Source organism: Trypanosoma cruzi, genomic scaffold (assembly GCF_000209065.1).
Source record: "Trypanosoma cruzi strain CL Brener 1047053517031 genomic scaffold, whole genome shotgun sequence".
Lineage (NCBI taxonomy): Eukaryota > Euglenozoa > Kinetoplastea > Trypanosomatida > Trypanosomatidae > Trypanosoma > Trypanosoma cruzi.
Window position 1 is genome coordinate 154,722 of NW_001849514.1, and position 23,865 is coordinate 178,586.

At 47.5% G+C, this 23,865-nt stretch overlaps 8 protein-coding genes across 8 annotated transcripts, besides 18 other annotated features; all 8 read right to left on the reverse strand.

Annotated features, from left to right (window-relative positions):
* Positions 1-23,865: part of a sequence feature (heterozygous, Esmeraldo-like haplotype) that runs on past the window's edge.
* Positions 71-104: a microsatellite.
* Tc00.1047053508723.10 (hypothetical protein, conserved) lies at positions 136-2,796 on the reverse strand (the record flags this gene model as incomplete). The annotated part of the gene is made up of 1 exon (XM_808055.1): positions 136-2,796. The coding sequence occupies one exon, from the start codon at positions 2,794-2,796 to the stop codon at positions 136-138; it is 2,661 nt and encodes an 886-aa protein (XP_813148.1).
* Positions 2,897-2,916: a microsatellite.
* Positions 2,954-2,973: a microsatellite.
* On the reverse strand, positions 3,171-4,661 carry Tc00.1047053508723.20 (hypothetical protein, conserved; the record flags this gene model as incomplete). The annotated part of the gene is made up of 1 exon (XM_808056.1): positions 3,171-4,661. One exon carries the CDS (start codon positions 4,659-4,661, stop codon positions 3,171-3,173), a length of 1,491 nt encoding a protein of 496 aa, XP_813149.1.
* Positions 3,401-3,437: a microsatellite.
* Positions 4,369-4,438: a microsatellite.
* Positions 5,095-5,122: a microsatellite.
* Positions 5,250-6,929, reverse strand: Tc00.1047053508723.24 (hypothetical protein, conserved; the record flags this gene model as incomplete). Its single annotated transcript, XM_808067.1, has 1 exon — positions 5,250-6,929. One exon carries the CDS (start codon positions 6,927-6,929, stop codon positions 5,250-5,252), a length of 1,680 nt encoding a protein of 559 aa, XP_813160.1.
* Positions 7,395-7,422: a microsatellite.
* On the reverse strand, positions 7,670-10,042 carry Tc00.1047053508723.30 (hypothetical protein, conserved; the record flags this gene model as incomplete). Its single annotated transcript, XM_808057.1, has 1 exon — positions 7,670-10,042. The coding sequence occupies one exon, from the start codon at positions 10,040-10,042 to the stop codon at positions 7,670-7,672; it is 2,373 nt and encodes a 790-aa protein (XP_813150.1).
* Positions 10,151-10,175: a microsatellite.
* Positions 10,279-10,441: a sequence feature (A-rich).
* Positions 10,502-13,012, reverse strand: Tc00.1047053508723.40 (hypothetical protein, conserved; the record flags this gene model as incomplete). The annotated part of the gene is made up of 1 exon (XM_808058.1): positions 10,502-13,012. One exon carries the CDS (start codon positions 13,010-13,012, stop codon positions 10,502-10,504), a length of 2,511 nt encoding a protein of 836 aa, XP_813151.1.
* Positions 13,034-13,077: a microsatellite.
* Positions 13,365-13,392: a microsatellite.
* Positions 13,591-13,623: a microsatellite.
* Tc00.1047053508723.50 (hypothetical protein, conserved) lies at positions 13,668-15,419 on the reverse strand (the record flags this gene model as incomplete). The annotated part of the gene is made up of 1 exon (XM_808059.1): positions 13,668-15,419. One exon carries the CDS (start codon positions 15,417-15,419, stop codon positions 13,668-13,670), a length of 1,752 nt encoding a protein of 583 aa, XP_813152.1.
* Positions 15,805-15,851: a sequence feature (A-rich).
* Positions 16,000-16,036: a sequence feature (A-rich).
* On the reverse strand, positions 16,077-16,862 carry Tc00.1047053508723.59 (hypothetical protein, conserved; the record flags this gene model as incomplete). Its single annotated transcript, XM_808066.1, has 1 exon — positions 16,077-16,862. One exon carries the CDS (start codon positions 16,860-16,862, stop codon positions 16,077-16,079), a length of 786 nt encoding a protein of 261 aa, XP_813159.1.
* Positions 16,924-16,944: a microsatellite.
* On the reverse strand, positions 17,132-23,734 carry Tc00.1047053508723.70 (hypothetical protein, conserved; the record flags this gene model as incomplete). The annotated part of the gene is made up of 1 exon (XM_808060.1): positions 17,132-23,734. One exon carries the CDS (start codon positions 23,732-23,734, stop codon positions 17,132-17,134), a length of 6,603 nt encoding a protein of 2,200 aa, XP_813153.1.
* Positions 23,773-23,799: a microsatellite.
* Positions 23,847-23,865: part of a microsatellite that runs on past the window's edge.

The window sequence follows — 23,865 nt, forward strand, 5'->3', positions numbered from 1 at the left end:
AAAAAAAAAAAAAGAACCATGAAATGTATTAATACTTTCGCTGGGCAAAAAAAGAGAGAATCTCGCTAAAAAATAAATAAATAAATAAATAAATAAATAAATAATAAAAAGCAACAACCAACGCTAAATAAATACTCAATGCTTCTTTAAGTCATCACCCGGAGCAAGAGCGGAAGACCGCTGATTGGGTTTCTCTGGCTTAAAAACCCTCTCCTCACGCACATTTTCTACTCTAAAAGCCGCTTCGCGATCCACTTCCTCCTCGATAAAAAGTCCTTCTGAAGTGTCAGTAGTGTCGATTCGCATGTCGTGTACATCACGCTTCAGCTCAGGAAACCGGCGCGGCCACCACAAACTGCGTCCAAACCCTAAACCCATCAATGCAGGAACAAATAATGGTCGCACTACAAAAGTATCTAAAAGCACTGCAGTCGCACAAACCACAGCAAACTGGGACAACATCATAACAGACGAAAAAGCCATTGACCCAATAGTCAGAAACATTATAATACCAGCAAAAGATATAATGGGGCCGGTCTTCCACACTGCCTTCGCTATAGCAGCCTCGTCGTTGTAGCCCTTCTTCTTAAACTCAATGATGCGTGTCGTAAGAAACACATCATAGTCCAAAGAAAGGGCGGAAAGAAATAAAAATGCAAATAAAGGAATTAAAAAGCAAAAATTCCCTACACCATCCAACGCCTTCCACACTGGATGAAGCCAGTTGTACTGAAATACTACGACACCCACTCCAAATGAAACGCCGATTGTGTAAATGACCGTTGCAATGAGGCGAACTGGCAAAAATAAAGAACGAAAAATGACCATAATAATAATGAAAATACCACCCAATGCAACCACAATCTGAAATGGAAAAAAATCGAGTGATTCATTCATAATTGCCCATGAAGCACTGCTCGCTCCGAGGATACCATAGTCAAAATAAACATTCGCTGATGCGTGCTTCTTAAGGACATCATATATTTGATTCAGGTATCGATTAGCAGACGCACCAAAGGGATTTACAGGAGGTGTAACAAAAATAAAAGCCGCCTTATTTCCTGGAAAAGAAACAGTTCGTTTAAAAAGATATTCATATTCTTTATTTGTGTAATAAAGCAGAAACGACTCCCACGAATTCAGCCAATAAACAGCATCGCCCTCGTTTTTCATAATCATATTAGGCGATATAATCGACGAGTACGGTTGCCCTGTGGTTGCTACAATATCTTCAATGACAGATTTTATCGTGTTTGTCATCTCATTCGTTTTCCAAAACGAAATGTCATACGTCCCACGGACAGAAAAAAGAATGTAAAATGGAATAGAAGATCCCTTGCCAATGTCATGTTGGATTCGTCTCAAAACATTCCCATGGTGACTGTTCCGTGGAATTTGCGTGAAAACGTTAAAGTCCATCCGCAGCTGCAGTGCAAAGTAAAAAAAAGGTGCACCAAGAATAAGAACTATCGCCGCTGCAATCCACGGATGGCGAAAAGACATCCGGCCAATTTTAAACCAATACGATGACATTTGTCCCTCGTATTCAAGTAGCTCAAGCTCTGAACGCGACATCTCGCTATCCACAAGCAATGGGTCTTGTGGCATAGCCGTAGATGCGTCCTCATCGGTGTCTGTGCGTAAAGAGTCTGGGGGAAGAGAACTCCCACAGCCGCAGCACGTACGCAGTTTGTGCCAAACCTCGTTCCATGTGGGAGGATGTCCAAAGAAGTCGTAGAAAATCAATAGGAGAGCAGGTTGCACAGTGAGGCTCACAAAAACGGCGCAGAGAACGGTGATGGACATTGTCAATCCAATCGTGGAGAGAAAAAGAACGGGAAGAAGGGCTAAAATTCCGACAGCCAACGAAACCGCTATCCCCGACACACATATAATGTCTGCCGACATTGTGGCAGTATTTTTCACCACCTCCAACTCCGCTTTTGGGTTTCGGCCGAGAAGAAGCTCCTGGATCGTCACCTGCTCCCGGAAACGCGTCAGAATGAAAAGAGAATAATCAATCGAGAGAGCTGCAACCACACCAAGAGTCATCTCCGGCGCAAAGGATGAAACCTCCATCCATAACGAAATCGGATACATGATGCCAAACGCAATCGATACGGTACAAGGAAGTGTAAACAATGGAATTAACAACAACCGCACCGAGCCCACACAATATACCAACACCATAAATGCCATTGGAATGGAAATGACATCAACGCGGAACAAATCCCCTACAATACCACCCGTCGCGTCGCGTGATATCAATCTCTTGTCGGTATACTCCCGGGTAAATTGCGCATCATTTAAATCACACCATGTATCAACAACAGAAACGATCGTTGGAAGTACATCTCGACTATCCACTGAAGATGACAAAATGATGGTTATCAAACTTGACTCATTATGATCCCCACCAATAAGGTGATAGCGCAAAGAACTATAATTCGGAATGGTACAAAATCCATCCACGCCTTCTACAACACCAAAGAAAGGACTACTCTTGTTTTTTACCTGATCCACAAGATACTCACAAAAGGGTTCAAAGTGCGGGTCCTCTAAAATGCTTTTGGATTTATTACGAGATGTTAATAGCATATACAAGGGGTCAAGTGGCAACTGATGAGGAAAATACAACTCTGCCGTCTGCATCGCATCATAGACTATTGTTTTTTTTGGAGCGGTAAATGTCAGCCCTGTATTATTTATAAACTTCCAGGAGAAGTACGCCATAACAGGCAAAAGAATGCAGTACAAAAGCATCATCGCCATGGCCAATTTCTTTTCCTTAAGCATGCTTGATGTACGTAAACTATGTAAAATAATCAATAATTATGATATTTCTCTTTTTGTTTTTGTGTTTTTGTTGTTTTCCGTTTATTCGCTTGAGTTCCCTTTATTATTATTATTATTATTTTATCCTTTCCCCTCCCCTCCCTTTTGTTGGTTCGTTTTGTTGTTGTTGTTGTTGTTTTTAATGCCGTTCTGCGGCCTCGTCCCGGTTGTGCACGCTCTCTTCAAGAGAAAGGAAAAGAAAAGCCAACGGCGGTTAACAGGAAAGTCGCACCTCCCACGAAACACCGGGCAAAGACCATCTGGGAAACAAAAAAAAATTGACGGACACGCACACAACAGCAACAGAAAAAAAAAAATGAAATGCGGCGCATGCATCACAGGCGCAGATATGGTGGGTGTGTTCTCGCCGCCCTACCAACAGGGTCGGCGTCGTAGTCAAAACAGGGATCGATGACAAACAGCTGCACTTCTTCGTCATCGTCGTCCCGCAGCAATTCAAGGTCCGTTGCAGAAAGAAAAACGCCACACCGCTGAGCTTTCAAGGGAAGTTCCTCCAATGTGGCACTCACTACGAGCCCTGGCAGCTCAACGTCACTGAAGCTTACATCATCATCGTCATCGTCATAGTCACTATTATCATCCCCGCCTCCTTCACGCAAGGCATCCCAGTCGGACTGCACACCTTCCACAGCGGAAGTGGTCCCTTCATCAACAACGATGTTCCCGTCCTCTTTACTCCTTTCCGCAGGAGTCGTTCCGCCCGGCCCCGTCTCTTCCACTGATGATCGGTGATCCATGACCTTCTCGGCTATCGACGGTTTTTTAGTCAATGCAATTTCCGCTTCAGTCTCACCACCAATAAAGTTGTCAAACGTTGTTACAACGTCCGCAAGGCCGTAATTTAAGAAGGCCGTCATTGCAGACGTCTTAAGCGCTTTCGACTCATCCAGCACTTCTTCCTCCAATTCAGTGCCATCCAGGTGCAAAGACGTTGCGTGCTGCTGTGCCTGCATTAAACCCTCACGGTCTTTCCCAGCACCGCCACTGGAAGCGCCATCCTTTTTGATGCTAGCAACCGCCGTATTATCGTCATTACCATTTTGTGCGTCAGTACGAAAGTTCCGCACCATCGCCGTGAACATCTCTGCATCCGCATGCGACTCCATCGCAGTGCCACCCGGTTTTTCACCTTTTTGTTCGCCAAAAACCAAAAGGGCGCGTTCCGCCGCCGAAAGCTCCACAAAGGAGCAAAGAAATGACTTCATATTCTCATCTTTTGACTGAAAAAAGGCCTTAAACATTTCTGCTGCGCCCTGCACCGCCATCCTGCGCAATTCTTCGCGAAAAACACCAAAACGACAAACGCGGAGAACGATGGAGTGTGGCACACACGCACACAAGAAAAGAAAAAAAAACTTTTTGTGCTGCCCAGGCTTGTGTGCTGCAGATCCCGACTGGCTGGCAAAAACAAAAGAAGTGCAAATAATGAGGCACATGGAAGGAACGGACATGATGTCTGACAGTGGGCGCAAAAGGAGGGCAAGATGGGGGAGCGTCAACACACTGCTCGCCAAAAAAAAAAAAAAAAAAAATGCGCCGTCACTTTCGAGCTGCAAAAAAACAAAAAAAAAAAAAAAAAAAACGTACAAAATCAGTAAGAAAATAATAAAGCTTTTTAAAAAACCGCAGCTGCTTCGCCATTGGCCGCGCCACTCGCCCTCTCTCCCCCTCTCATTCCCTACCAACGCCCCATCCGTTGATCCGAACCCCCTTCCCCGGACACCAACACACCAAGGTGCCACCACAAACAAACAAATACACAAAGAATTACATACATATATACATAAACATGTCCGAATATCCATCAATTTCGTTTCATTGGTTGTGCCTGCCTTCAATGCTTAATGGACGACAACTGTCAAGACACAACAGACTTTCAGCCCTTGCGAAAGAAAAAACAAAACAAAAAACATACAAAAAGCCAGTTATAGACATGAATCATACAGAAATAAAAATACACAGATTAAAAACTATACAATTCGCACCAAATCATTCGCCTGCTTAGCTTTTAAAACAGATGTACATAGCAATTCTCTCTCGATTCCTTCTCCAACAACCTCACACACTTTCCCCTATTATTTCTCTAAAAAGTTGCGTGAGACATGTCTCTAACTCGTCAAGTCTCAGAAAATTTCCATCTTTTGTTTCTTTTTCGCATTTATTAATTTTCCCGTAAATTGCTCGCGCCTTCCAGGAAAAAAAAAAAAAAAACCGCTACACATACAAAATAACAACAACAAAAAAAAAAAGAGAAAAAAAGAAAAAACATCCCAGAACTGCTAGCACCAGCACATACCTTCATCTGTTAGGCACAAAAATGAGGCTGCTCCTCAAATTTCTTTCTTCTTTTTTTTTTTTTCCTGGATAAGAGAGAAAAATAATTATGTGCTGTTTCAGCGTCCCGCGGAATGGTTGCTTGATGTGAAGAAGGCACTGGAAGTGGGAGAGGAGGACATCAATGTCCCTATACGATCATCATCGTCCGTGTATTCTTCATCATATTCCTCCTCTTCACCATTGTCGCTCTCTGTGCTATCGAGGTCGTCACCATGCCTTTCGAGGTTAAGCGGGTCATGATGCACAGGCCCTCCCCGTGGTCGTCTTGCCATTTCACTGTCCGTCGCGGTTGGGGTGTGGCTCCCAAAGTAAGGCCCGACGTCTTCGTCGAGTGGAGCAGAAACTCCGTACGGTGTCTTTGGAGCCTCGTCACCGTGGTGCTCGTCAAGAAGGTCTTCATCTGTGACGCTTTCAAAGTAATCGTAATTTTCAGTTCCCTCTCCGTTTCTTCCATGAAAAACCAAAGATGACCCATTATCGTCTTCAATATCGTTCCAGCTTGCGTCGTCTGCGCCCCTGTCAAAGTCGCGTACAAGCATCGGGCCGCCCTGACGATCCTTCGACAGCTCCGTCGGGATCCACTTCAAGTTGTTTAGCCGCTCCTCACGCTCATTGTCGGCATTTTTTCCCCAAAGATAAACGACAGTGAAAAACATGGCGCACAAAAGGTACAACAGAGCAGCGTAAACAGGAATCAGTGCCAGAGGCATCTGCACTTCTTCCTTCCCTCGCGTGATGCGTACGGCAACAAAATACAGTGAGACAAGCAGCATTCCATTAAAGAAAAATGCACCCAACGTGTCAAACGTAATTCCCATAACTGTTTTGACACCGATGGTCCACTTCATCTTGCTGCGCATATAAGCCTCCAGCACACGGAAGGCAGCGCGGAAACAAAACGGAATAAAAACAACATACCAGCTACTCTCAATACTTCGGTCGATTCGGCGGCCAATCAAAAGCCATTGCGCAATCGAAATACATGGATAAATAAGTCCCAGAAAAAAAAATCCGTAGCACAAGAAACAACTAGGATTATTTAGACCAATTTCCATCTGCAACCGTATACGACGCGGCCAGCGCCATACCAAAGAAGACAAATAGTACACCACGTCAGCTATAATAGGCAGGGAAAAATATGCTGCAAATTTCGCAGACGAGTCCACATGGCCATTCCCCACGGCACTCACAACCAAAAAACAAAAAATGGTGTAACATACTACTGCAATAAAATTACCGACGGCTGGAATTCGATCGACATAGTGCATGCCTTCTTCCCACGTGGATCTCCAGAACAAACTTACAATGGCGGCGAAGGCCGTAATAAGTAGTGCCACGATGACCAGAACAAAAAGTGGGACAGCAACCGCCGTCCATGACCAAGCTACGTGATCATCCACACGAACACCCAGGAAAATGAAAAAAAGAAGCAGCGCCAAAAAAGCCACTACCGTGGAACCAAAATAAAAACCAATGGCTGCCTTAGAACCAAGCAAGTGTAACAGAGGACCCCAACTCCCGCTGTGGATAAAACCCACTGCATCCTCGCCAAGTGCATCGTAAAGACTTTTGCGGTCCGTGTCAGAGAGAACAAGATAGGCTTGGTAAAAATGATGACGCAGCGTGACTTTCCGAAATGTCCACTGCACCTGTTTTGCCGTCACAGGTTGTTCTAGCCCCAATAAGTGATAGAGCCTCCAATTATCTGGATTCTTTGCCTCACTGTCGCAGCACATTGTGCGCCGTTCTCCAATTTATACTGGGCACAAACACAAATAAACGGCCAAAAGAATAATCCAGTGTTCTGTGGAGAGTCTACAAACAAGAAGACTTCTTATTTCCCGTTTTCCCCTTTCCCTTTCCTTGTTACTGTCCACCTTTCTCCACTTCTATATCGCTCTACTTGAATTTTACTTCAATCTTTTCGTTGCTTTCCGCCAAATTACCTATTGGCGCCAACAACAACTCAGACAAGAAGGGGAGAAATAGAAAAATAAAGAAGGAGAAAACCACCTCGGAACGTATCACAAAATCATGTGAAAAGACACGCGAATTCGAGGGAAATGCAGCAATTTGAGTTTTCCCACACAAAAATAGGAAAAGGAAGAGAGAGACAACAACAACAAAATGAAACGATACATATAAATAGCTCTATAAATATGGGGGCCACCACATACACATGGCGTTTACGTCAAAAAACAAAAACAAAATAAAATAAAATAAAATAAATTGGCCTTAAAAAATGACCGTTCGACCTTTATTTCTCTCTATAAATGTATAATTGATTTATTCACAGCCCATTTCGTTTTTCCCTCGTCCCTTTTAAGGCAAGGGAGTAAAAGAAAGTCTTCTTCTTCTTCTAAATTGTTTTTTTCTTTTCGTCCGTACTATCTTTTCTACATTTCTATACACCTTCCGTGTATATACATAAATATATATATATATCCTCCATTTTCATTTTTCCTCCCTCTGCCGATCAGCGGATTGGCAGCGGTGGTCGCCCATTTGTGGCGGAGCTCCTGCTCAACGACCGCCGAACATATTGCGGCTGGTATGGTCGTTGCTCGGACAAATGAGCAAACGACTTCGTTGGAAGTGGACTTACTGCTCGATTACGAGATGCAATGGAATCAACTGAGTCATTTCGGCTAAAGGCACTATGCACAGACCCTGCCCGAGACACTTGAGCAGAGGCCCTCTGCTCACGCCACTCCAGCCATTCTTTCATTAGCGAAGGGCGCGGCGTTGTAAAACTACCACCTCGGATGCTCAGTGAATGTGCCTTTCGTTCAAAGCCATTTGTGATGTCGCTAAGAGACGCCACATCACTCCTTGGACCGTCAGAATTGGCGTTCAAGGATTTGGACCGCATCTGCAAGAAACGCTCCCTTGTAGAGCTGCCACTTGTGCCACACGCGGAGAGAGGTCTCTCCTCTTTTCGGTTGGAGCTTGCGGTATAGAAAAAACGATTGCGCAAAGGCGTGGCGTCACGTTCGTCTCGCCTCAAATTCCCGCCATTTTCCATTCTCTTGGATGCGATGCTGCGGTGGCTCAAAGACGCTCTCGGCAATTCCATTCCTTGCGCCGCTTGCCGTGTGGCAGAAAAAGAACGCAGATCAGAAGAAGCAATTTGATCCAAAAATGACTGCATTCGATTGACGCCATTCATTTCTCCGTCCCGTTCAGTCCGTCCCGTAATGGCGGCTTCTCCAGCACGGACACGAAGACCTCGCTGATCATTCTCCGAGATGGAATAGGGTGTATAGGCGTCAGCATCCCCCAGGCTTCTATCACGCTGTATTGGTTGAGGTCCTAATGGTGTGGGTCCTTCTCTTGAGTTATCCTTCTCGTCTTGTGGCACAGCATTCCTCCAGTGACTTTGTCGTACATTGGAATCCAAATATCCCTTCTGTACGTAGCCCCTTGCTGAGTTTATGCGCTGGTAACTCATTGGTTCCGCAGGGGAAAAGCCACTCGATGAGGCAGGAATCCCATCCTGAGTACCCAGAACCGTGAGAAAAGACTCAGACTTCTGCTCCGCGACCTTCGTCGCCTCAGATGTAGGCTGAGTTGGTGGCTTCTTGGCTTCTGAAGACGGCGTTGCATTTTTCACGATAGACACATCAATTTTCTCCTCATTCTCTTCCTTCTTGTTGACTAACTTCTCTTCGGCAGCCTTGACACGGCGCACAGCTACCTCCAGGGAGATTGCCTGTTGCGTCGGATAGTAGCAAAACGGAATGGAGTACTCCTTCCAAACGCCGGGAGGCACAGAGAACTTGACAGGGTCCAGTGAAAATCCCGCCACTTGACGGTCATCTTCCCACAGGGAGAAACGAAGCTTCTCGGATTTACCAGGTGCCTCAAGAAATTTTACACGGTGCGAATATTTAATTTCCCTCGGACTTTGACATTGAACAGATGGTGTACTCGAAGTAATCCCGCCGTATCGCGTCTTTAGGTAATAAATCCCTCCCAAAAGCAATGGTGCTGGATTATTTAAGTTAATTGCCTCATTCTTCACAGCAATCTTCTCAATAACAATCTCCATATACCGAGATCCTGGAGTACATGATTGACTTATTATAGGTACATCCGCCAGAGTTGCCGTGTTTCTTCTATTGTCATGGCGATCGTGTAAAAGTACCGAGGAGTTACGTCGAGTCCCTGCAGAACTCGGCGGAGAAAGGGAAATAACTTCTTGTTTATGAGATTGTATTTGACTTTGAAACGCGTTGCCATTGCCAGTATCATAATGACGGTGTTGCGGGAGTAGGTGGTCCTGGGTGTCTGCACTCTGTTTGCTATCAGGAGGTGATTTAGATTTGTTAACAGACGCCGCACGTTTTATGCCACGTAGGCGGAGTTCTTTCACTGGTACTCCTTTGTTTTCAGGCTCTGGTTCCCTTGCCTCCAGTGCAAAAAGAAGCTTGCCGATTACCTGCCCGGCAGCCTCGCGCAGCTTGATGGCGTAATTTTTCGCCGGTTTTCCAATATACGGCAGTGGGTCCAATGTTCCCTTTGCCACCACTGGAGCAGGACCGCCAAAGTAGCTGACAGGCTTCATCTTGAAGGCGATGACCTCCGTATCGCTGTCGATCTCAATACTCCCTGTGGCACTGTGGAAGCTGAGAACCATGTCCGACCCCTGAGACTTGAAAAAAGCCTCTGGGGTGCAGCCACTCGGTTCAATAGATGTCGCCGAGCGCTGTCGGGGAACTCGACACCAGCAACAGACAAAGGCAGATGTGTCCTGAATCCGGCGACCCTCGGAATCCGGAGCAAATAGCCCAGTGTACGTCGTCACATCGCACACTAAACGGTAGAGTGTGAAGTTTAACGAAATCATTGGTGTATGAGTGCCGTAACACAATGGTGAAGAGAGCTGTGTCACAGGAAAGAAGCCTCTTCCCCCTCTCCCTCTTTATCCTTCTCCTTCTTTCCTTCTTTTAAACTCTAATAATAATAATAATAATAATAATTTGATGTCGTCGGTTTTTTTTTCTCGTTCTTTTGCGTGGTGTCGCGGCGTAGGGCGTAGTCGTCATCGTCGCCGCAGTTTTAGGTTAATATGATCAACACCGAAAGAACAACAACAAAAAAAAAAAAAAAAAACGGATAAAAATTCAAACAATTTTGACGCAAATAACGATAATAATCATAATAATAATCAAGATAAAAAAAAAAAAAACAGCACGGTTGAAAACACAATCGCAACCGAGCATGGAAAAAAGACAAATGCAAAAACTGAGAGTGAAATAGAGAAGTGAATTTATTTTCTTCCGGGTAGCTTCACCCGGAACCGGCCTCAAGAGTTGGATGTAGAAGGCGTGGTAAGAGACTTGGTGCTGCTTCCCCCACCAGCGTGCATGGCATCAGATGACGGTGCATAGCTTGAGCCAAGGGACTGCCTTCTCCCCTCACGCGAGTCCGGCCCACGGTACGGCTCAGTCTGCAAATTTGGGTTATTTACAGTCAAAAGACTGACAACATTCATCAAATTCTCACTTTTTCCGAAGTGAGCCGCTTCACCCTCCCCTGCAGGAGGGCACGGGGATTGTGTCAAATTCTCGTCCCGATATGTAGGGTGCTGCCTCGGTCTTCGCTGGCGTTGTGAATGAAGTAACCCCTTCGACGGCGTTCGGGGCGCGTTCTCCCGACATGCACTCTCTAATGTCATGTCACGCAAAACCTGAGGTGAGTACTCCATGCAGGCACCGGGGACACTCTTTTTTCCCCATTTCGCCGCCTGGTGACGCAGTTCCGCCCCAATCTGCTGCGTCTCCTTTAGCCGTGCTCTAAATTCAGCCCTCTCTTTGTCAAATTGCTGCTTGGCAGCCACAAGATCGTCTTTCGCAACATCCAACGTGGTACGCCTTGCCTGTAGTTCCGCCTCCACACGGGACAAGCGATCGTATGCATCAAATACGGCATTGAGTGCATTGTTGAAATTACCCCGTTGTGTATCTAGCGCCCCAATCTCCTGCTTCATGCTCATCCAAAAGCGTCTCTGTTGTGCACGTCCTTCAGCGTGAGCCGCCGTCAACGGGTCTAACTGCGCCAACAAGTTCTCCATCACTTGTGTCATGCACTCAACACCGCTCCGTACATTCTCACAATCCGAGGATACTCCGCACGAAGTAAGAGACGAAAAAAGCTCACGCCTCACGTCTTGACTCCATGCTCGGTACACAGACTCTGTTCCCTGATGCATGGTAGCCACTTTCACACGACCCTCCCGCAGCACATCAGCCATGGAGCTGACACATTGTTCCAGAGGAGCTACAGCTGCCCTGTATCGCTGCCACTGAGCGTCGAGTCGCTCGCTGAGCTCACGTGTATTTCGCTCGCATTCTTCCAACATCAAGGCCTTCTCATTGGAAGAAAATGTATTGCCTCCAAGGTGGAAGGTCATACTAGTGACTTCTTGTACATCACATGACACCGACTGTCGAAACTGTTCCACCCGCGCCCCCAAAATCTTCAATTTCTCTTCAACAACTTTGTACGCGGGGGGTACAGATAAATTCGCCTGCTCTTCCTCCCCATACCGGCTTCGCCGACCAACTGCTGCCTCTCTCTCTGCAGCGTAGAGTCGGGAATGATGAGCGAGCTCGGCGGCGTATTGATTCACTGCGCGCTTCAGCTCTTCACATTGTTTCTTTTCCACAGCCTTCAACTCCTCTCTAAATCTTTGAACCATTTCTTCAATGGCGCGCTGCGTGCATTTGCATGTCTCAGCCGTGATGATCCGTTGTCTCTCCGCAAAGTTCTGTGCTGACGTAGTAAGACGATTATCAAGAGCCGTTCGAAATTTTGTCACTGCATGAGCCAATGCAGAATCAAATCTAGTTTGATGCTTCAAACGCCGCTCCTCCTGAAATCTACAAAATTTTTCCTTCATTTTCTGTTGGAACGCTTCCCACTCGTCACATCTTCTTTTTCGATCATTGGAGAGAATGTCTAGACGCTGTTGAGCAGACTGCACGAATATCTCTCGTATGCTTCCAATAAGAAATGGTTTAACGCGCACACACACACTTTTTCCCATCTCATGTATAGCCTTTTTCAGTGTCTCTTGCAGCTGGGCAAGAACTCGCTCATGCACTTCTGTTGCGCGGACGTCCCCTTCCGCGGCGTCATGTCTCTCCTTTACGGCACGCAATGATGCTTCCTTTTCTTTCGTAAGCGTCGTTAAACGTGCTACGTCACTCTCGTACTTCATTTGAAGAGTATTAGAAGTATTTATGAGGTCCTGGCTACGGTAGCCATCCGTCTCCTCCCGCAGCCGCTGCCTTCGCAGCTCCAAGTACTCTTCCAGCTCCGTCCGAAGCAAAGCTGCGCGTTCCACCTCTTCCCTCTTCCCGCAAACGTCGTTTTCCAAGCGTCTCACCTCTTGGCACAGAGCGTCCTCGCCCCTCCCCAATACTTTGATACGATTCTCATACGGAATCAGTTCTTCTTGGGTCCCCTGCAACTCCCTCTGCAAGAACTCGTATTGGTTCCAAAGAGAAGGTGATGAGGGTGCCACTTGGGCCGGTGTTGGTGCCGCTGTTCCTGATGCGGGTGTCGCGGCACCGTGCGACAATGCCGTGGGGGCAGACGTCTCATTCTCAAAATCAAGAAACGAGAGCGCGTCATGAGCGAAGGGGACGGATGGGAGTGCAGGATTTGGTGCGGAGCTGCCAGTTGCCGGGGCAACATTCTCCGCAAAGAGCCAGTCGGGTTCTCCTCCAGAGGCCGTTGCGGGCGGTGGCGGTGCGCGGCCCTTTCGTCGACCGGCCACGGGGATCATATACTCACCGCCTTCGTTTCCCATAACAAGTTACACAATGAGAGCAAAAAAAAAAAGAAAAGAAAACAAACAAACAAAAAAAAAAAAAAGATACATGTTACAGACGCAGAAGTAACGAGATAAAAAGAGAAAAACACACACACGCAAAAAAAGAAAAAAAAAAGCCGAGAATTTATGCCCTACCGCGGAAAAACAAATAACAATTGCATACACGTATAAAAGTATTTATTTCTCCAAGAGAGTAAAAGCAAATTATAATCACACAAATTCGCCGCGCAACAATATAACCCGCCTGAGACATGTCCGCAGAGAACCGAGTGCAGCAAATACAACAAAAAAAGGCACCAACATGAAAGAAAAGTTGTAGGGACACCACAAAAAAGAAAAAAAAAAAAAAAAAAAAAGGTGCGCACTCAAAAAGACAAACGACTTGAAGCTTGTACATGGGGAGACAAAACCACATAAGAGAAATTTAATTGGTGAAAATAAGTACTTCCTCTCTCTCTCTCTCCCTCCACACACACACACACACATAGAGAGAGAGAGAAAGACACACACGTATATGGAGAGAAAACTGCCGAGCAGAATCCCTCTTGAAAGTGCAACAACAACAACAACAACAACAACAACAACAAACAAACAAACACCCATTACAAATTTCGTGTTCCCCACACCGCAACTACTCCGTAAGAAACGTATGCGTCTCCGAATTCACAACCACACCGCCAACCAAATCACCCGTATCGCCCGTTGATTTACATTGTTCCGCCTTTGAGGAATTGGATTTCCCCTGAAGTTGTTTGAAGAGGATCTGCAGGACCCGCTCCTTGTCTTTCCAACTCAACTGTGAGATTTCAATGGACTGGAGATCCCTTAGCTTGGGGGCGTTGGGGATACAAGAGAGGTCTGAATGTGCAAACAATGGCTCCTCTGAAGAAGGAAGAAAGCGGGTTGTCAAAGCACCGCCCTCGTTGTAGTGCCATTCCTTTGCAGGAATGAGGCGGCTACTCCGTGTGACAGCGAGTTCCTCCTTTGGTAACGTAATCAGTGGAAGAGAAGGTCCGCCCATATTCCCATCACCAGCCGGTGACTCCTTGCTATGCCACGTGGTGTTGCTCCCACCACCGCCAATTTGCAAAGGCGGCGGCAATGACAGTCGCAAACGACGGTTGCTAATCAACATCAATTCACACTCGCCCTCCTTCAGTCGCGGTGCAGTTCGCTGGAAAGAGGATGAATTGGGGTGTTGGTGGCCAATATAACGTGTGCCTCCCCGTCGCTCCTCCAACATCTCCCGGCGAACTTGTGCCAAAGCATCGTGGAAAAACATCTCCAACTCGGTGCGTCGCTCCACCATCTGCCGCGACAGGGATCGCATTTTCACAAGCTCGCGACGAAGACCTTCGGCGAAGCAATTTGCCTCGTCCCGCTCCTGCGTCAGTCGTCGTAAGGCAGCGGCATGTTCCCTAGCCTGTTTTTGTATGCGTTGTTCGTAGCTCTCTACTACCGCTTTGAGGTTATCCTCCGTCGTTTTTACCTGTTCTCTGAGCAATGTTATTTCTCGCTTTTGGCGCACCGCGTGCGCGGTAAACTCCTCCTCTGCTGACTTCGCCATTGCAGCATTCTGACGCAGCTTATGAATTTCCTGCCTTAAAGCATCTGCTTCATCACGTGCCGCCTTTGCGTCTTCAGACAAGAAAATTTTTTCTTCCAGGAGTTGCTGATTCTCCTCATCCACGTCGCGTGTCTTTTGAGTGAGGAGCTCCATAGCCATTTTGCGGACGTCTTCCTCGTGTCGCCTATTAAGTAGCTGCTCCTCCGCCCGAATTCGCACCCGCTCTTCCATTAACTGCATGCGGAGTAAGTGAGAATCCCGCGCGTGTTTGTCTTGCTCCTCCGTGTATTCCTTCTTTAGGTTTTCCATCTCGCGTTGATGTTTGTCACGGGCTTCCCTAAAGGCATCCACACTCGCAAGCTCCTCCTCCAGCCACTCTATTCGTTTCTGCAAACTCGAAGTGTGATACTCACTTTCCTCCAACCTCTCTTGCATCGATGCCATCTCCTCCATCGCATCACGCCAAGCAGAATCCCGTGCAGCAGTCAGCTTCTCCTTCATTTCTGCATTATCGCACTTCACCGCATTCATACGATCTTCCAAGGCCTCCATAACTGTGAAGTCTTCCTTCTCCTTCTCCTCCAGCTCATGCTCCAGCTTTTCATTTTCCTGCACCAACTTGTGGTTGGTCTTTACATAATAAGCGGAGGTCAACTTGGAAACCTGAAGCTGCTTATTCGCGAGGGTCGCGGCGATGAGGGCCAACTCCGTTTCACGTCCCTCGCTCAGCGGCATCTCCCGATGCACACTTGTTGCTGTGCGATTGAGGGGCGATATAAAGCCGCTCTTGCCCTTCTTTGGTGACCCCTCATTCATAAAAATAGTCAAAGTGCCCGCACTCCCTCCTTTCCGCTTATTGCTCCCTTGGGAGGGATGACTGTTCCTGTCTTACCCTCCCCCCACACCCCCTCCAGTCTCTCTTCCAGCGTTAATTCCAGCCCTCTTTGTTCCTGCTGCTGGGGCTTCCTTCCCTCACAGGGCCGCTCAAAAGGCACAAGAAGCAAAGAACCCTCACACTGCCCCGGATACAAAGAAACACACACACACACACACAAAAAAAAAAAAAAGGAAAAGTCAACAATATGCGTTGGGGAAACAGACACAAGCGCACACGTAAAAAACAGGCAGGCAGAGGGAAGGAAAAAAAAGAAAAAAAACATGCAAACACTTTTTCCCGGTCTTATTTTTCTTTTTACAAACCAAACAAAAAAAAATAACGGGAAATGAAAAAAAAAAAAAAAAAAAAAATTTTTTGCGGATTAAAGCACTAAATGCAAATTGGCAAAAGCACCAACAAAAAAAAAAAAAAAAAACTCACCTTGTCAAAAATATAACATGAAAGTAAAAACACAACATACATAATATATATATATATGTGCGTATAATGCCTTGCTGGAAATAAAAACAGCAAACAAAAAAAAAAAAAAAAGAAAGGATTGATTCTCGAAGTTCCCTTCATATCGATATCCATTCTCATTGCTTCATTCTCTCTGCCTCTTCCAACACAAAGCGCTCAGCTCGAGCAATGACACCTTCATCACGCACATTGAAAAGCACCTGGTCCTCGTTCTCTCTGGGTGAATTGTACATTGGATTCATGGCGATAGCATCGTAGTGCCGTCCCGTGTAAACAACAAATGCCCGAACAGTATATTCCATGTCTTGTCCAAAACGCTCCATTCGAGCCGATTCTAAATCCAACGCTATAATCTCCGTTTGCGCCAAAAAACTCAAGATAATTAATTCAATAGCCCCGCCCCATGAAGTGGGTTGCCTGATCCACTGCACATACTCGCTATTCGGCCGCTCAAGTAACAACTCATTAAAGTAGTCGGGGTTCGCCAAGACGACAGCGGCACATTCCTCGCGCAATTTGGGTCCGTCCGTTCGACTCTTCTCTCGCAACACATACGCGGCAGCATGGAACAGACAAGAATTATCGGACGGACAAATACGACGAATAAAATGCCATTTATCATGGGCGGGAGGGACGTAGCGTCCCCTTGTCAAACCCCTTACCACTGTTGCCTCCCCTTCCTGTACAATGAGTGTGTCTCCCTGCCTAAACAGACTCCCCACCAAGTCCGCATCCGCCGCATCTACAACTCGAGGTGGATATCCAGAGAGGATCCGCAGGCGCTCCTTCACGATGCCTGACCGGCTCTCCACACCGTGCAGAAACGCAATCCACGGCGTGGTCTCCTCCACATCAAACGTCACCGGCTGCGAACTGTTTGGCAACCGCAGCCTAAACTTCATCCCCGAGAATATCCCCCGGCCTAATTACTTGATGATCCGCACAAATTAAGCAAACGGGATCAAAAAAAAAAAAAAAAAAAAAGAGGATAGTGAAGCTGCACGCGAAACACTTTTTAAAAACAATAAAACAAAAAATATATAAGAATATGTAAAGTAAAATAGAAATAACGTCCACATGGCCACTGGCATTATATATACATGGTAAAAAAAATGAAAGAAGCAAACAAAAAAAGAACAAAATGACGTCATTCATGGACTCGATACCTAAATCAATCTACTGACCGCAGATGTACCAGGCCAGACACATCCCCATGCGTTTTGTCGGAAGCCATTTCCCATTCCTTGCACAGTTTCAAGAACTCCTCGTCTTTCACCACGTCCTCGGAGGCCTCCGTCATTGATCTGTAAAGCGTCGCGCGTTTCAAAAATGTCTCAAAGTTTGCCTTGTATTGTTCCGCTTGTATGGCAGTGTTCTTCTCATTAAAACACTTCATGTGAAGCGCCATAAATTTCAAGGCAGATTCCTCCAAGGAGAGGCCAGGGTACTTTGGTCGCGCTTTAGCCACGGCAATTAGAGCATATGCAACAGGGTCATAGAGGATACGTCGCATAAATGTTTCCTCATCAATTGTCGACATTGTCTGGCCCTCGGGAAGTGGTGCCTTGCGAGAAGGAGGCAGCCTTGCTCCTTCAAGGAATTTCCACGGACACATCAAGAACCGCTTTAATGAATGTTCGTCAATCATTGCGTAGTGGCGACCCTCATACTCCACAACATAACGCGAATCCCCTTTTTTTGCCACCGGCTCCAACACTCCACGGAGTCCCTTCTTATCCCGCGTGTCCCACAGAGTGACAGGGCAACACCCAAGTAATTCCAAGGAATACTCTGTACCAGGCGGCATCCGAGAAGGAAGGGCACTCGGCAAAGGCGTCAACCCCGGTGGTGTGGTCCGTTCTCCAGGATGAAGAAGAAAGTGCTGTAAGTATTCTTTTGACGAGAAGTAGTAGTAATGACCAATAAAACTGGCTCCGTATAGACGGATCTCATGCTGATCTACCAAGAGCCCATGCAAAGACCAGCTGTAGGGACAGTACCATTTATATGGCCCGAGGTGTTTCTCAACGTTTGCTGTCGTATGGTAAGTGTTCTCCATATTCATTGGGAACCCTCTTGTGGAACTCAACGACGCGCGGCCTTCATTCCTAATAAACACGTCAACACACTCTGTTATCTCAGCAAGGGCAGCAATGGAATCTGGAGGGGGTAAAGAGGAGACAGTAACCGTTGCCGTGGACGTCATCAGCGACGTCACATCCGTATAATTTGCCTCGTCAAAGATAAAAACTTTGTCTACTCTTAATTCGCGCTCTCCCAGAAGTTTGTACTGCTCCCTTGTCCTTGGCAAGTTAAGCAACACCGCACCACTCTTCTTGGCGTCCCCTGCATTAAGACGATGCGCCAGTAGCTCCGCAACCAACGCATCATCGAAAGAACCAGTAAGCACAGCATCAATGGCGCGCCGCGAAAGAGAAAGCAAAGGAGCGTGAATCGCGGCCCAAGAAAAAAGTTTTGAAAGCGAAACCAATGGGCAATGAAGGTTAAAGGCAATATGATTGGCTGTACATCGCTGCTTTAAGCCTTCCTGATTGGATAACAGAGCTTTCCCATCGTAAACAGAAACAACAGGTTTACTCAGGGGTCGTGGCAATGGCGGGGGCTGTTCCACAAACAGCAATGGATCACGCAGATATCGAATAAGAGACGCTTCATTTTCAAAGAAGTACAGACGGCCACAAAAAAGAGCCACTCGCTGACATCGACGCAGCCAATCCAATCGTTTTCTTCGTTCATGAGCATCGAGTATCTCTTCCATTTCCTCATCGTCATGCTCACTCATTTCCTCGTCGTCCAAATCCTCTTCTGATAAGACTTCCATGTGTGATGGCTCCAATACTTCCTCGGAGTGGTTTCCAACCGCCTCCGCATCATCGTTCGACGCTGTGTTTCCGTCATTTGCTTTTGTGTTCACTGCAGCTGATGGCTTCTCTGCATTTTCCGTGGATGGCTCAGGTTCCAAGCCTGTGCCATTTGGCATCCACTTACAAATACGTCTCACCCCATGTCGTTCGTCGTACAGGGCGACCGGATCGGTGTACCCAAAATAGGAAAGGAGTGCCTCGCCAGACTCCAGCATTTCCGTGGCGACATCAAATCGAACAACTTCTGCAGCATATAACAGAGAACGGCGGTGCTCCAGAAATCGAGAAAGCTGTCGGGTGGCAGCGCGAAAGACGGCATTTGGCGAAAGGTCGCCATTCAGCGCCACCGCATTCACGGAGCGATCTGCGATGGACTCCTCAAACTCGGCAAGAGCATCTTGTTCCATATTTCGGAACGATGAAAGGGACTGCGTTTCGTCATCCTCATTGGCACCAGCATCCGAATTCCCGTTCCTCCTCAATTCTCCAGATGGCAAGTCCTCATCCTCCTCATCCTCGAGTTCAGACTCAGGATCATCCTTGCCAATGTGACGACGGCGCCACTTGCGCAACTCACGTTCTTTCTTCTGCTGCTCCTTCTCTGACAGTTTTTTTAAGACCTCCATTTGTGAACCGGCGACAACACGAGGTTCCTCAGACACGGCGATAGAAGCCCGACGAGCCTCCTTTTTATATGCAAAGAAGAGCTCCTCTGAAAGCTCCAACTTCACCGTCGACTCTGGAATACATCCGGTGGAGAACAGAAGTTCGATGTCTCCCTCGGAAAATGGCGGACACACCATAATGTAGCCCTCAGACTCGAACGGCTCAATGTGCGTCACGCAACTGGCAATCTTCAGGTAGGCCTCGCTCAGTCGTACCTCGCGGTCCTCATTGGCTTCTGGTTCAAATTCAAGGTATTCTTGCAAACGGGCTTCAGCCTCTTCGTCCAAATCCTCTTCATTTTCTTCATCCTCTTCCTCATGCTTCTCGCGGCGCTCCATTACTGCCTCTGCTTCTTCACGCAGTTTCATGCATCGTTCCTGTTCGGCGTCAAATTCCCGCAATTCTTTCAAAATAGACTCGGCAAGGGCAAGGTATGAATTCTCACTGCCTTGCTCAGTTATGGCGATCCCATCAACGACCTCCCCACCGGGTTTACGTGCAGCCTCAACGCAGCGTTCAAAGAAACGTCGGTCGTAGGAAAAAAAAGGCACATGGTATTGCTCATGAAGTTTCCTTCCGAGTGTCTTTCTGCCGCTTTTTGTATATCCCACTATCCACAAACGGGGCGGTATTGTTGGAGTTGGCCTCCCAATGTAAAGTAACGGGTTGCGCTCAAATTTTTCCTTTGCCTCTTCTGAGGAAAAAACATACAATTTACCTTGATACTGTGAACATAACTCGTTTTTGCCGCATAAAAGTAACCGCTTTTCGTACAGTGTCACAGGACAGTACTGTAACCTGGTACCAAATTGATTCAGAAACCTTTTACCCGGCCGCGCAGCCGGATCCGCCACCTCAGGTCCAAGGCCCTCTTCGCCCTCTTCGTCTTCATCCAACTCCGCCTCTGTTCCTTCATCCTCCACCTCCCCAAGTTCCACATCCACAACACCGTCCTCGACTGGTGCCATGCCGGGGCACACAATTTGAAGAATCTCGGCGGTCAAAGTCTGCGCGTCCTTTTTGTTTGCATTCAAGCGATGAATTGTAAAGATTTGAGTGGGAGTTGAGTCATCTTTATCGCCGGACCCGGCTCGCATGCGATTTTCTAGCTTTTTAAGAAGAATCTGCTGCGGCATTGGTACTTCCTCCATACCCGTCTCACTCATCTCACCATCCTCCCCCACAGACGGAGATGCAGCATTGGAGTGCTCTTCCGACGGCCGCTCGTACTGCAATACAACAACCTTTTCAGGAAACACTCCCTCGCCAAGTAGCCGGTCCACAGCGTCCATCGACATGCTTTCAAAGGCATGTACCAAAATCGGAACAAATGTCTTTTGACGATGCATTTGCTCAGTAATCTTCTTTTCAATACGCACCGTAGCCGTTTCGGGACCCTCGGCTCTCTTCTCCCAGCCCTTAAACTCCTCTTCCACCGGTGGGGCCTCAGCCGCTGTACTCCTGCGTCCCTTTTTGTTTTTCAAAGTTTGTTTTATTTTTTTCTCCTTCTTTTTAAGGGCGGCCTTGCGTTTTTTCAACCGGTCTGCGCGTAGTTTTCGTTCCGCTAGCTCAAATTTCGCCCGTGCAGCGAGTGCCTGTTCACGCAATTCCTTCAGATTTCGATGTTTATCCCATAGGGCGACAAACTCGTTAAACTCTATCGGTGTGAGCTCCAGGCGCTCGTGCAAAAGTCGGACGAGTTCCGTTACCGTTGAAGTTGGAAGAGACTGAGCGGCGTCTCGCCCCTGTGCAATGGGAAAAACAAGGATTGGCTCCCTGTCGAGCGGTGTCGGAGAAAGATACGGCAGTGGGTTCGCCTTAAATTTGGCAAGCTTCACCTCAGATGCCAAATGGTAGAGCCGCCGTCGGAACACGCAACCGTAGTTCGCTGCTCCTTCCACCAAAACCCCACACTCTGCAAAAGTGACCGGACAGAAGCGCTTCCAACGCGTGGAAAAAGCGACCCCCAGTTCTGCAGCGGCTTTTTCTACCGCCCGTTTCATCTCATTTTCCCTTTCAAGGATTAAAATTGAATCCTCCTCCCCTTGTTGTTGCTCCGGTTTTGTTGTTATTGGCGGCAGTCGGCTTTCGGCGGTGAGGTCCTGTGGCAACACACATGGCTGAAGCATTAGCGTCTCCACAACATACGCAACCGTGTCCTCAATCAAGGACGTGCAGCCCACCGTTAAGCAGCGGCCCACCGAATGAAGACGCTCCACAATCCCCTGAAAACATGGAAGGTCCGTTACGTACATCTCTTTGCCTCGTTTTTCGTCTCCCACAAGAGACCGCTCTAGAATTCGCATTAATGCCAAATTTCTTATCTGCTTCTCACGTTCGGCACTTTCGGGTGACATTTCAGTAGACCTCTCTGCATCCTTTTTTTGTGCTTCTATTGCCTCTGGCAGTTCATTTTCGGCTTCCTTGGCGGCAGTCTTCGCTGCCTCCAACTCTGCCGGGTCCTCCACGTTGGCATCCGCAGCAGAGAGTTCTTCGTATCGTTTGATCTTTCCTTGCAGCTGCTCCACTCTATCAATCAACGCCTTGTGAAAGTTTTCCCTCTCTTTTTGTTCTTCCTCTGCAGCTTTACGAAGCTGCTGCTCCGATTCATGTAATAAACGCCGTTCCTCCAACGTGGCATCGAGGCGCTCCGGGTAAAAGTTGTCATCACAGCTCAAGTGCAGAAGGATATTCGGCACAATTACGTTCAGAATACCGCATCCATTTAAAAATTCCAATACATCCGCATCTTCCACATCGCCAAGAACAGGGAAGTCACTAAATACATAACCGCGGTACAATACCTCGTCTGTCGAAAGCTTCCGATGCACCAACAATTTCAGCTGTGAAAGTGGAATTTTGGCCTCACGATCCACACAGTCGAGGAGTTCGGCACCCAATGCATCACCCTCACCTGCCTTTGCAATCGCCTCCAAAGCAAGATCCTCGAGACTGACATGTACACAATTCAGTCGTTTTGCCAAAGCTTTACCCACAGCTGTTTTCCCCACACCTCGTCTGCCATAGACAATGATACGATTGGCAGTAACATCCGCGTCGTACAATCCTTGTTCTTGTTTGATTTCGTCCAACTCCTCTGGGACGTATAAATCCTTCGGATCAATAAGCATGCGGCCTGATGCAGAGGGCGGCCACCGATGTTCAAACACTGCCATCATCCCAAGAGCCTGTTCAGATTCCCCTATTGCTGCAGCGCTTGAACGAAAAAAAGTCTCTAGGCATTGTGTGCCATCGGCTTCGGGATTATAAATGCTGCACATGCGGCGGCAAGCCCTCACAAACTGTTTCTTACTCATCACGCCTTGTGCGTTTAAGTGTTCAATCCACATTGTGCGGGCCGCGACAGCGGCAGAGTCTTCAGTGGCGTTGGTAAAGACCTGCAGGTAGAACCATTTAAAAAAAACCGTGAATTGCTCAACCGGAAGTATGCCACTGCTCCCTGAGTCCTCTACCTCTGGAACAAGCAACCCCCACAACGTGTCATAAATCTCCGGAAATTCACGGGGCTTCACAAACTCCACAAATTCCTCGAACGGCGTGATAATTGTTTTGGAATGCGCCACCACCGACTGCGCCGTCAAAACTTCTTGGCACGGGAGCAGCCCGAAAGGCTCCACGTCTTGCGTGACGCAGTCGAACAACTCCTTCAAGACACTTGCGTGGTGCTTCTCACTCACGGCCAGCCACTTTTCCTCGGGGTCATGCCACTCCAACCACCAAGACTCCACGTCTCTCAAGACTTGAAGGAAATCGTCCCATGTGTACATTCCCCCCTCCGCGTCGCCCAAAAGTGCCTTGACGCCCTTCTCAACATCATCCGCGATAGGGTTCGTGTGGCAAGCCATAAAGAGGGACTCAACTAGCTGCCGCATATCCGCAAACGGGACAGAGGCCTTTCTTACGGCGGAAGTGGCGGGACCCTTTTCCACCAACGCCTCTTGCGGGGCGTCACCGGCCGCATCATCCGCGGTTTTTTCGGCCGCTGCCGCCATATCGGCCCGCATCTTGGCAATGGACGGCAAGGCATACCACAATTTCTCCTGAACGCCTTCGAGCGTCTCCTCGTAGTCGGCAGAAACCGGGTGCGCCATCGGAGCACCAAACACCCTGTCAATTGTGAAAGTAACCAACCCCTCCAAAAGATAAAGTGAAGAAAACCCCCTCATAAATGACATGGGAAAAAAAAAAGGAAATAAATTCATGAGACTTTTAAAGGGTGCAGGTGCAGTGCGTTCAATCCAAAAAAGCAAAAAAAAAAAAAAAAAAACAACCTCAGATGCTCCCCATAGGTGAAAAACACATTGGAGAAGCTACAAAAAAAAAAAAAAAAAAA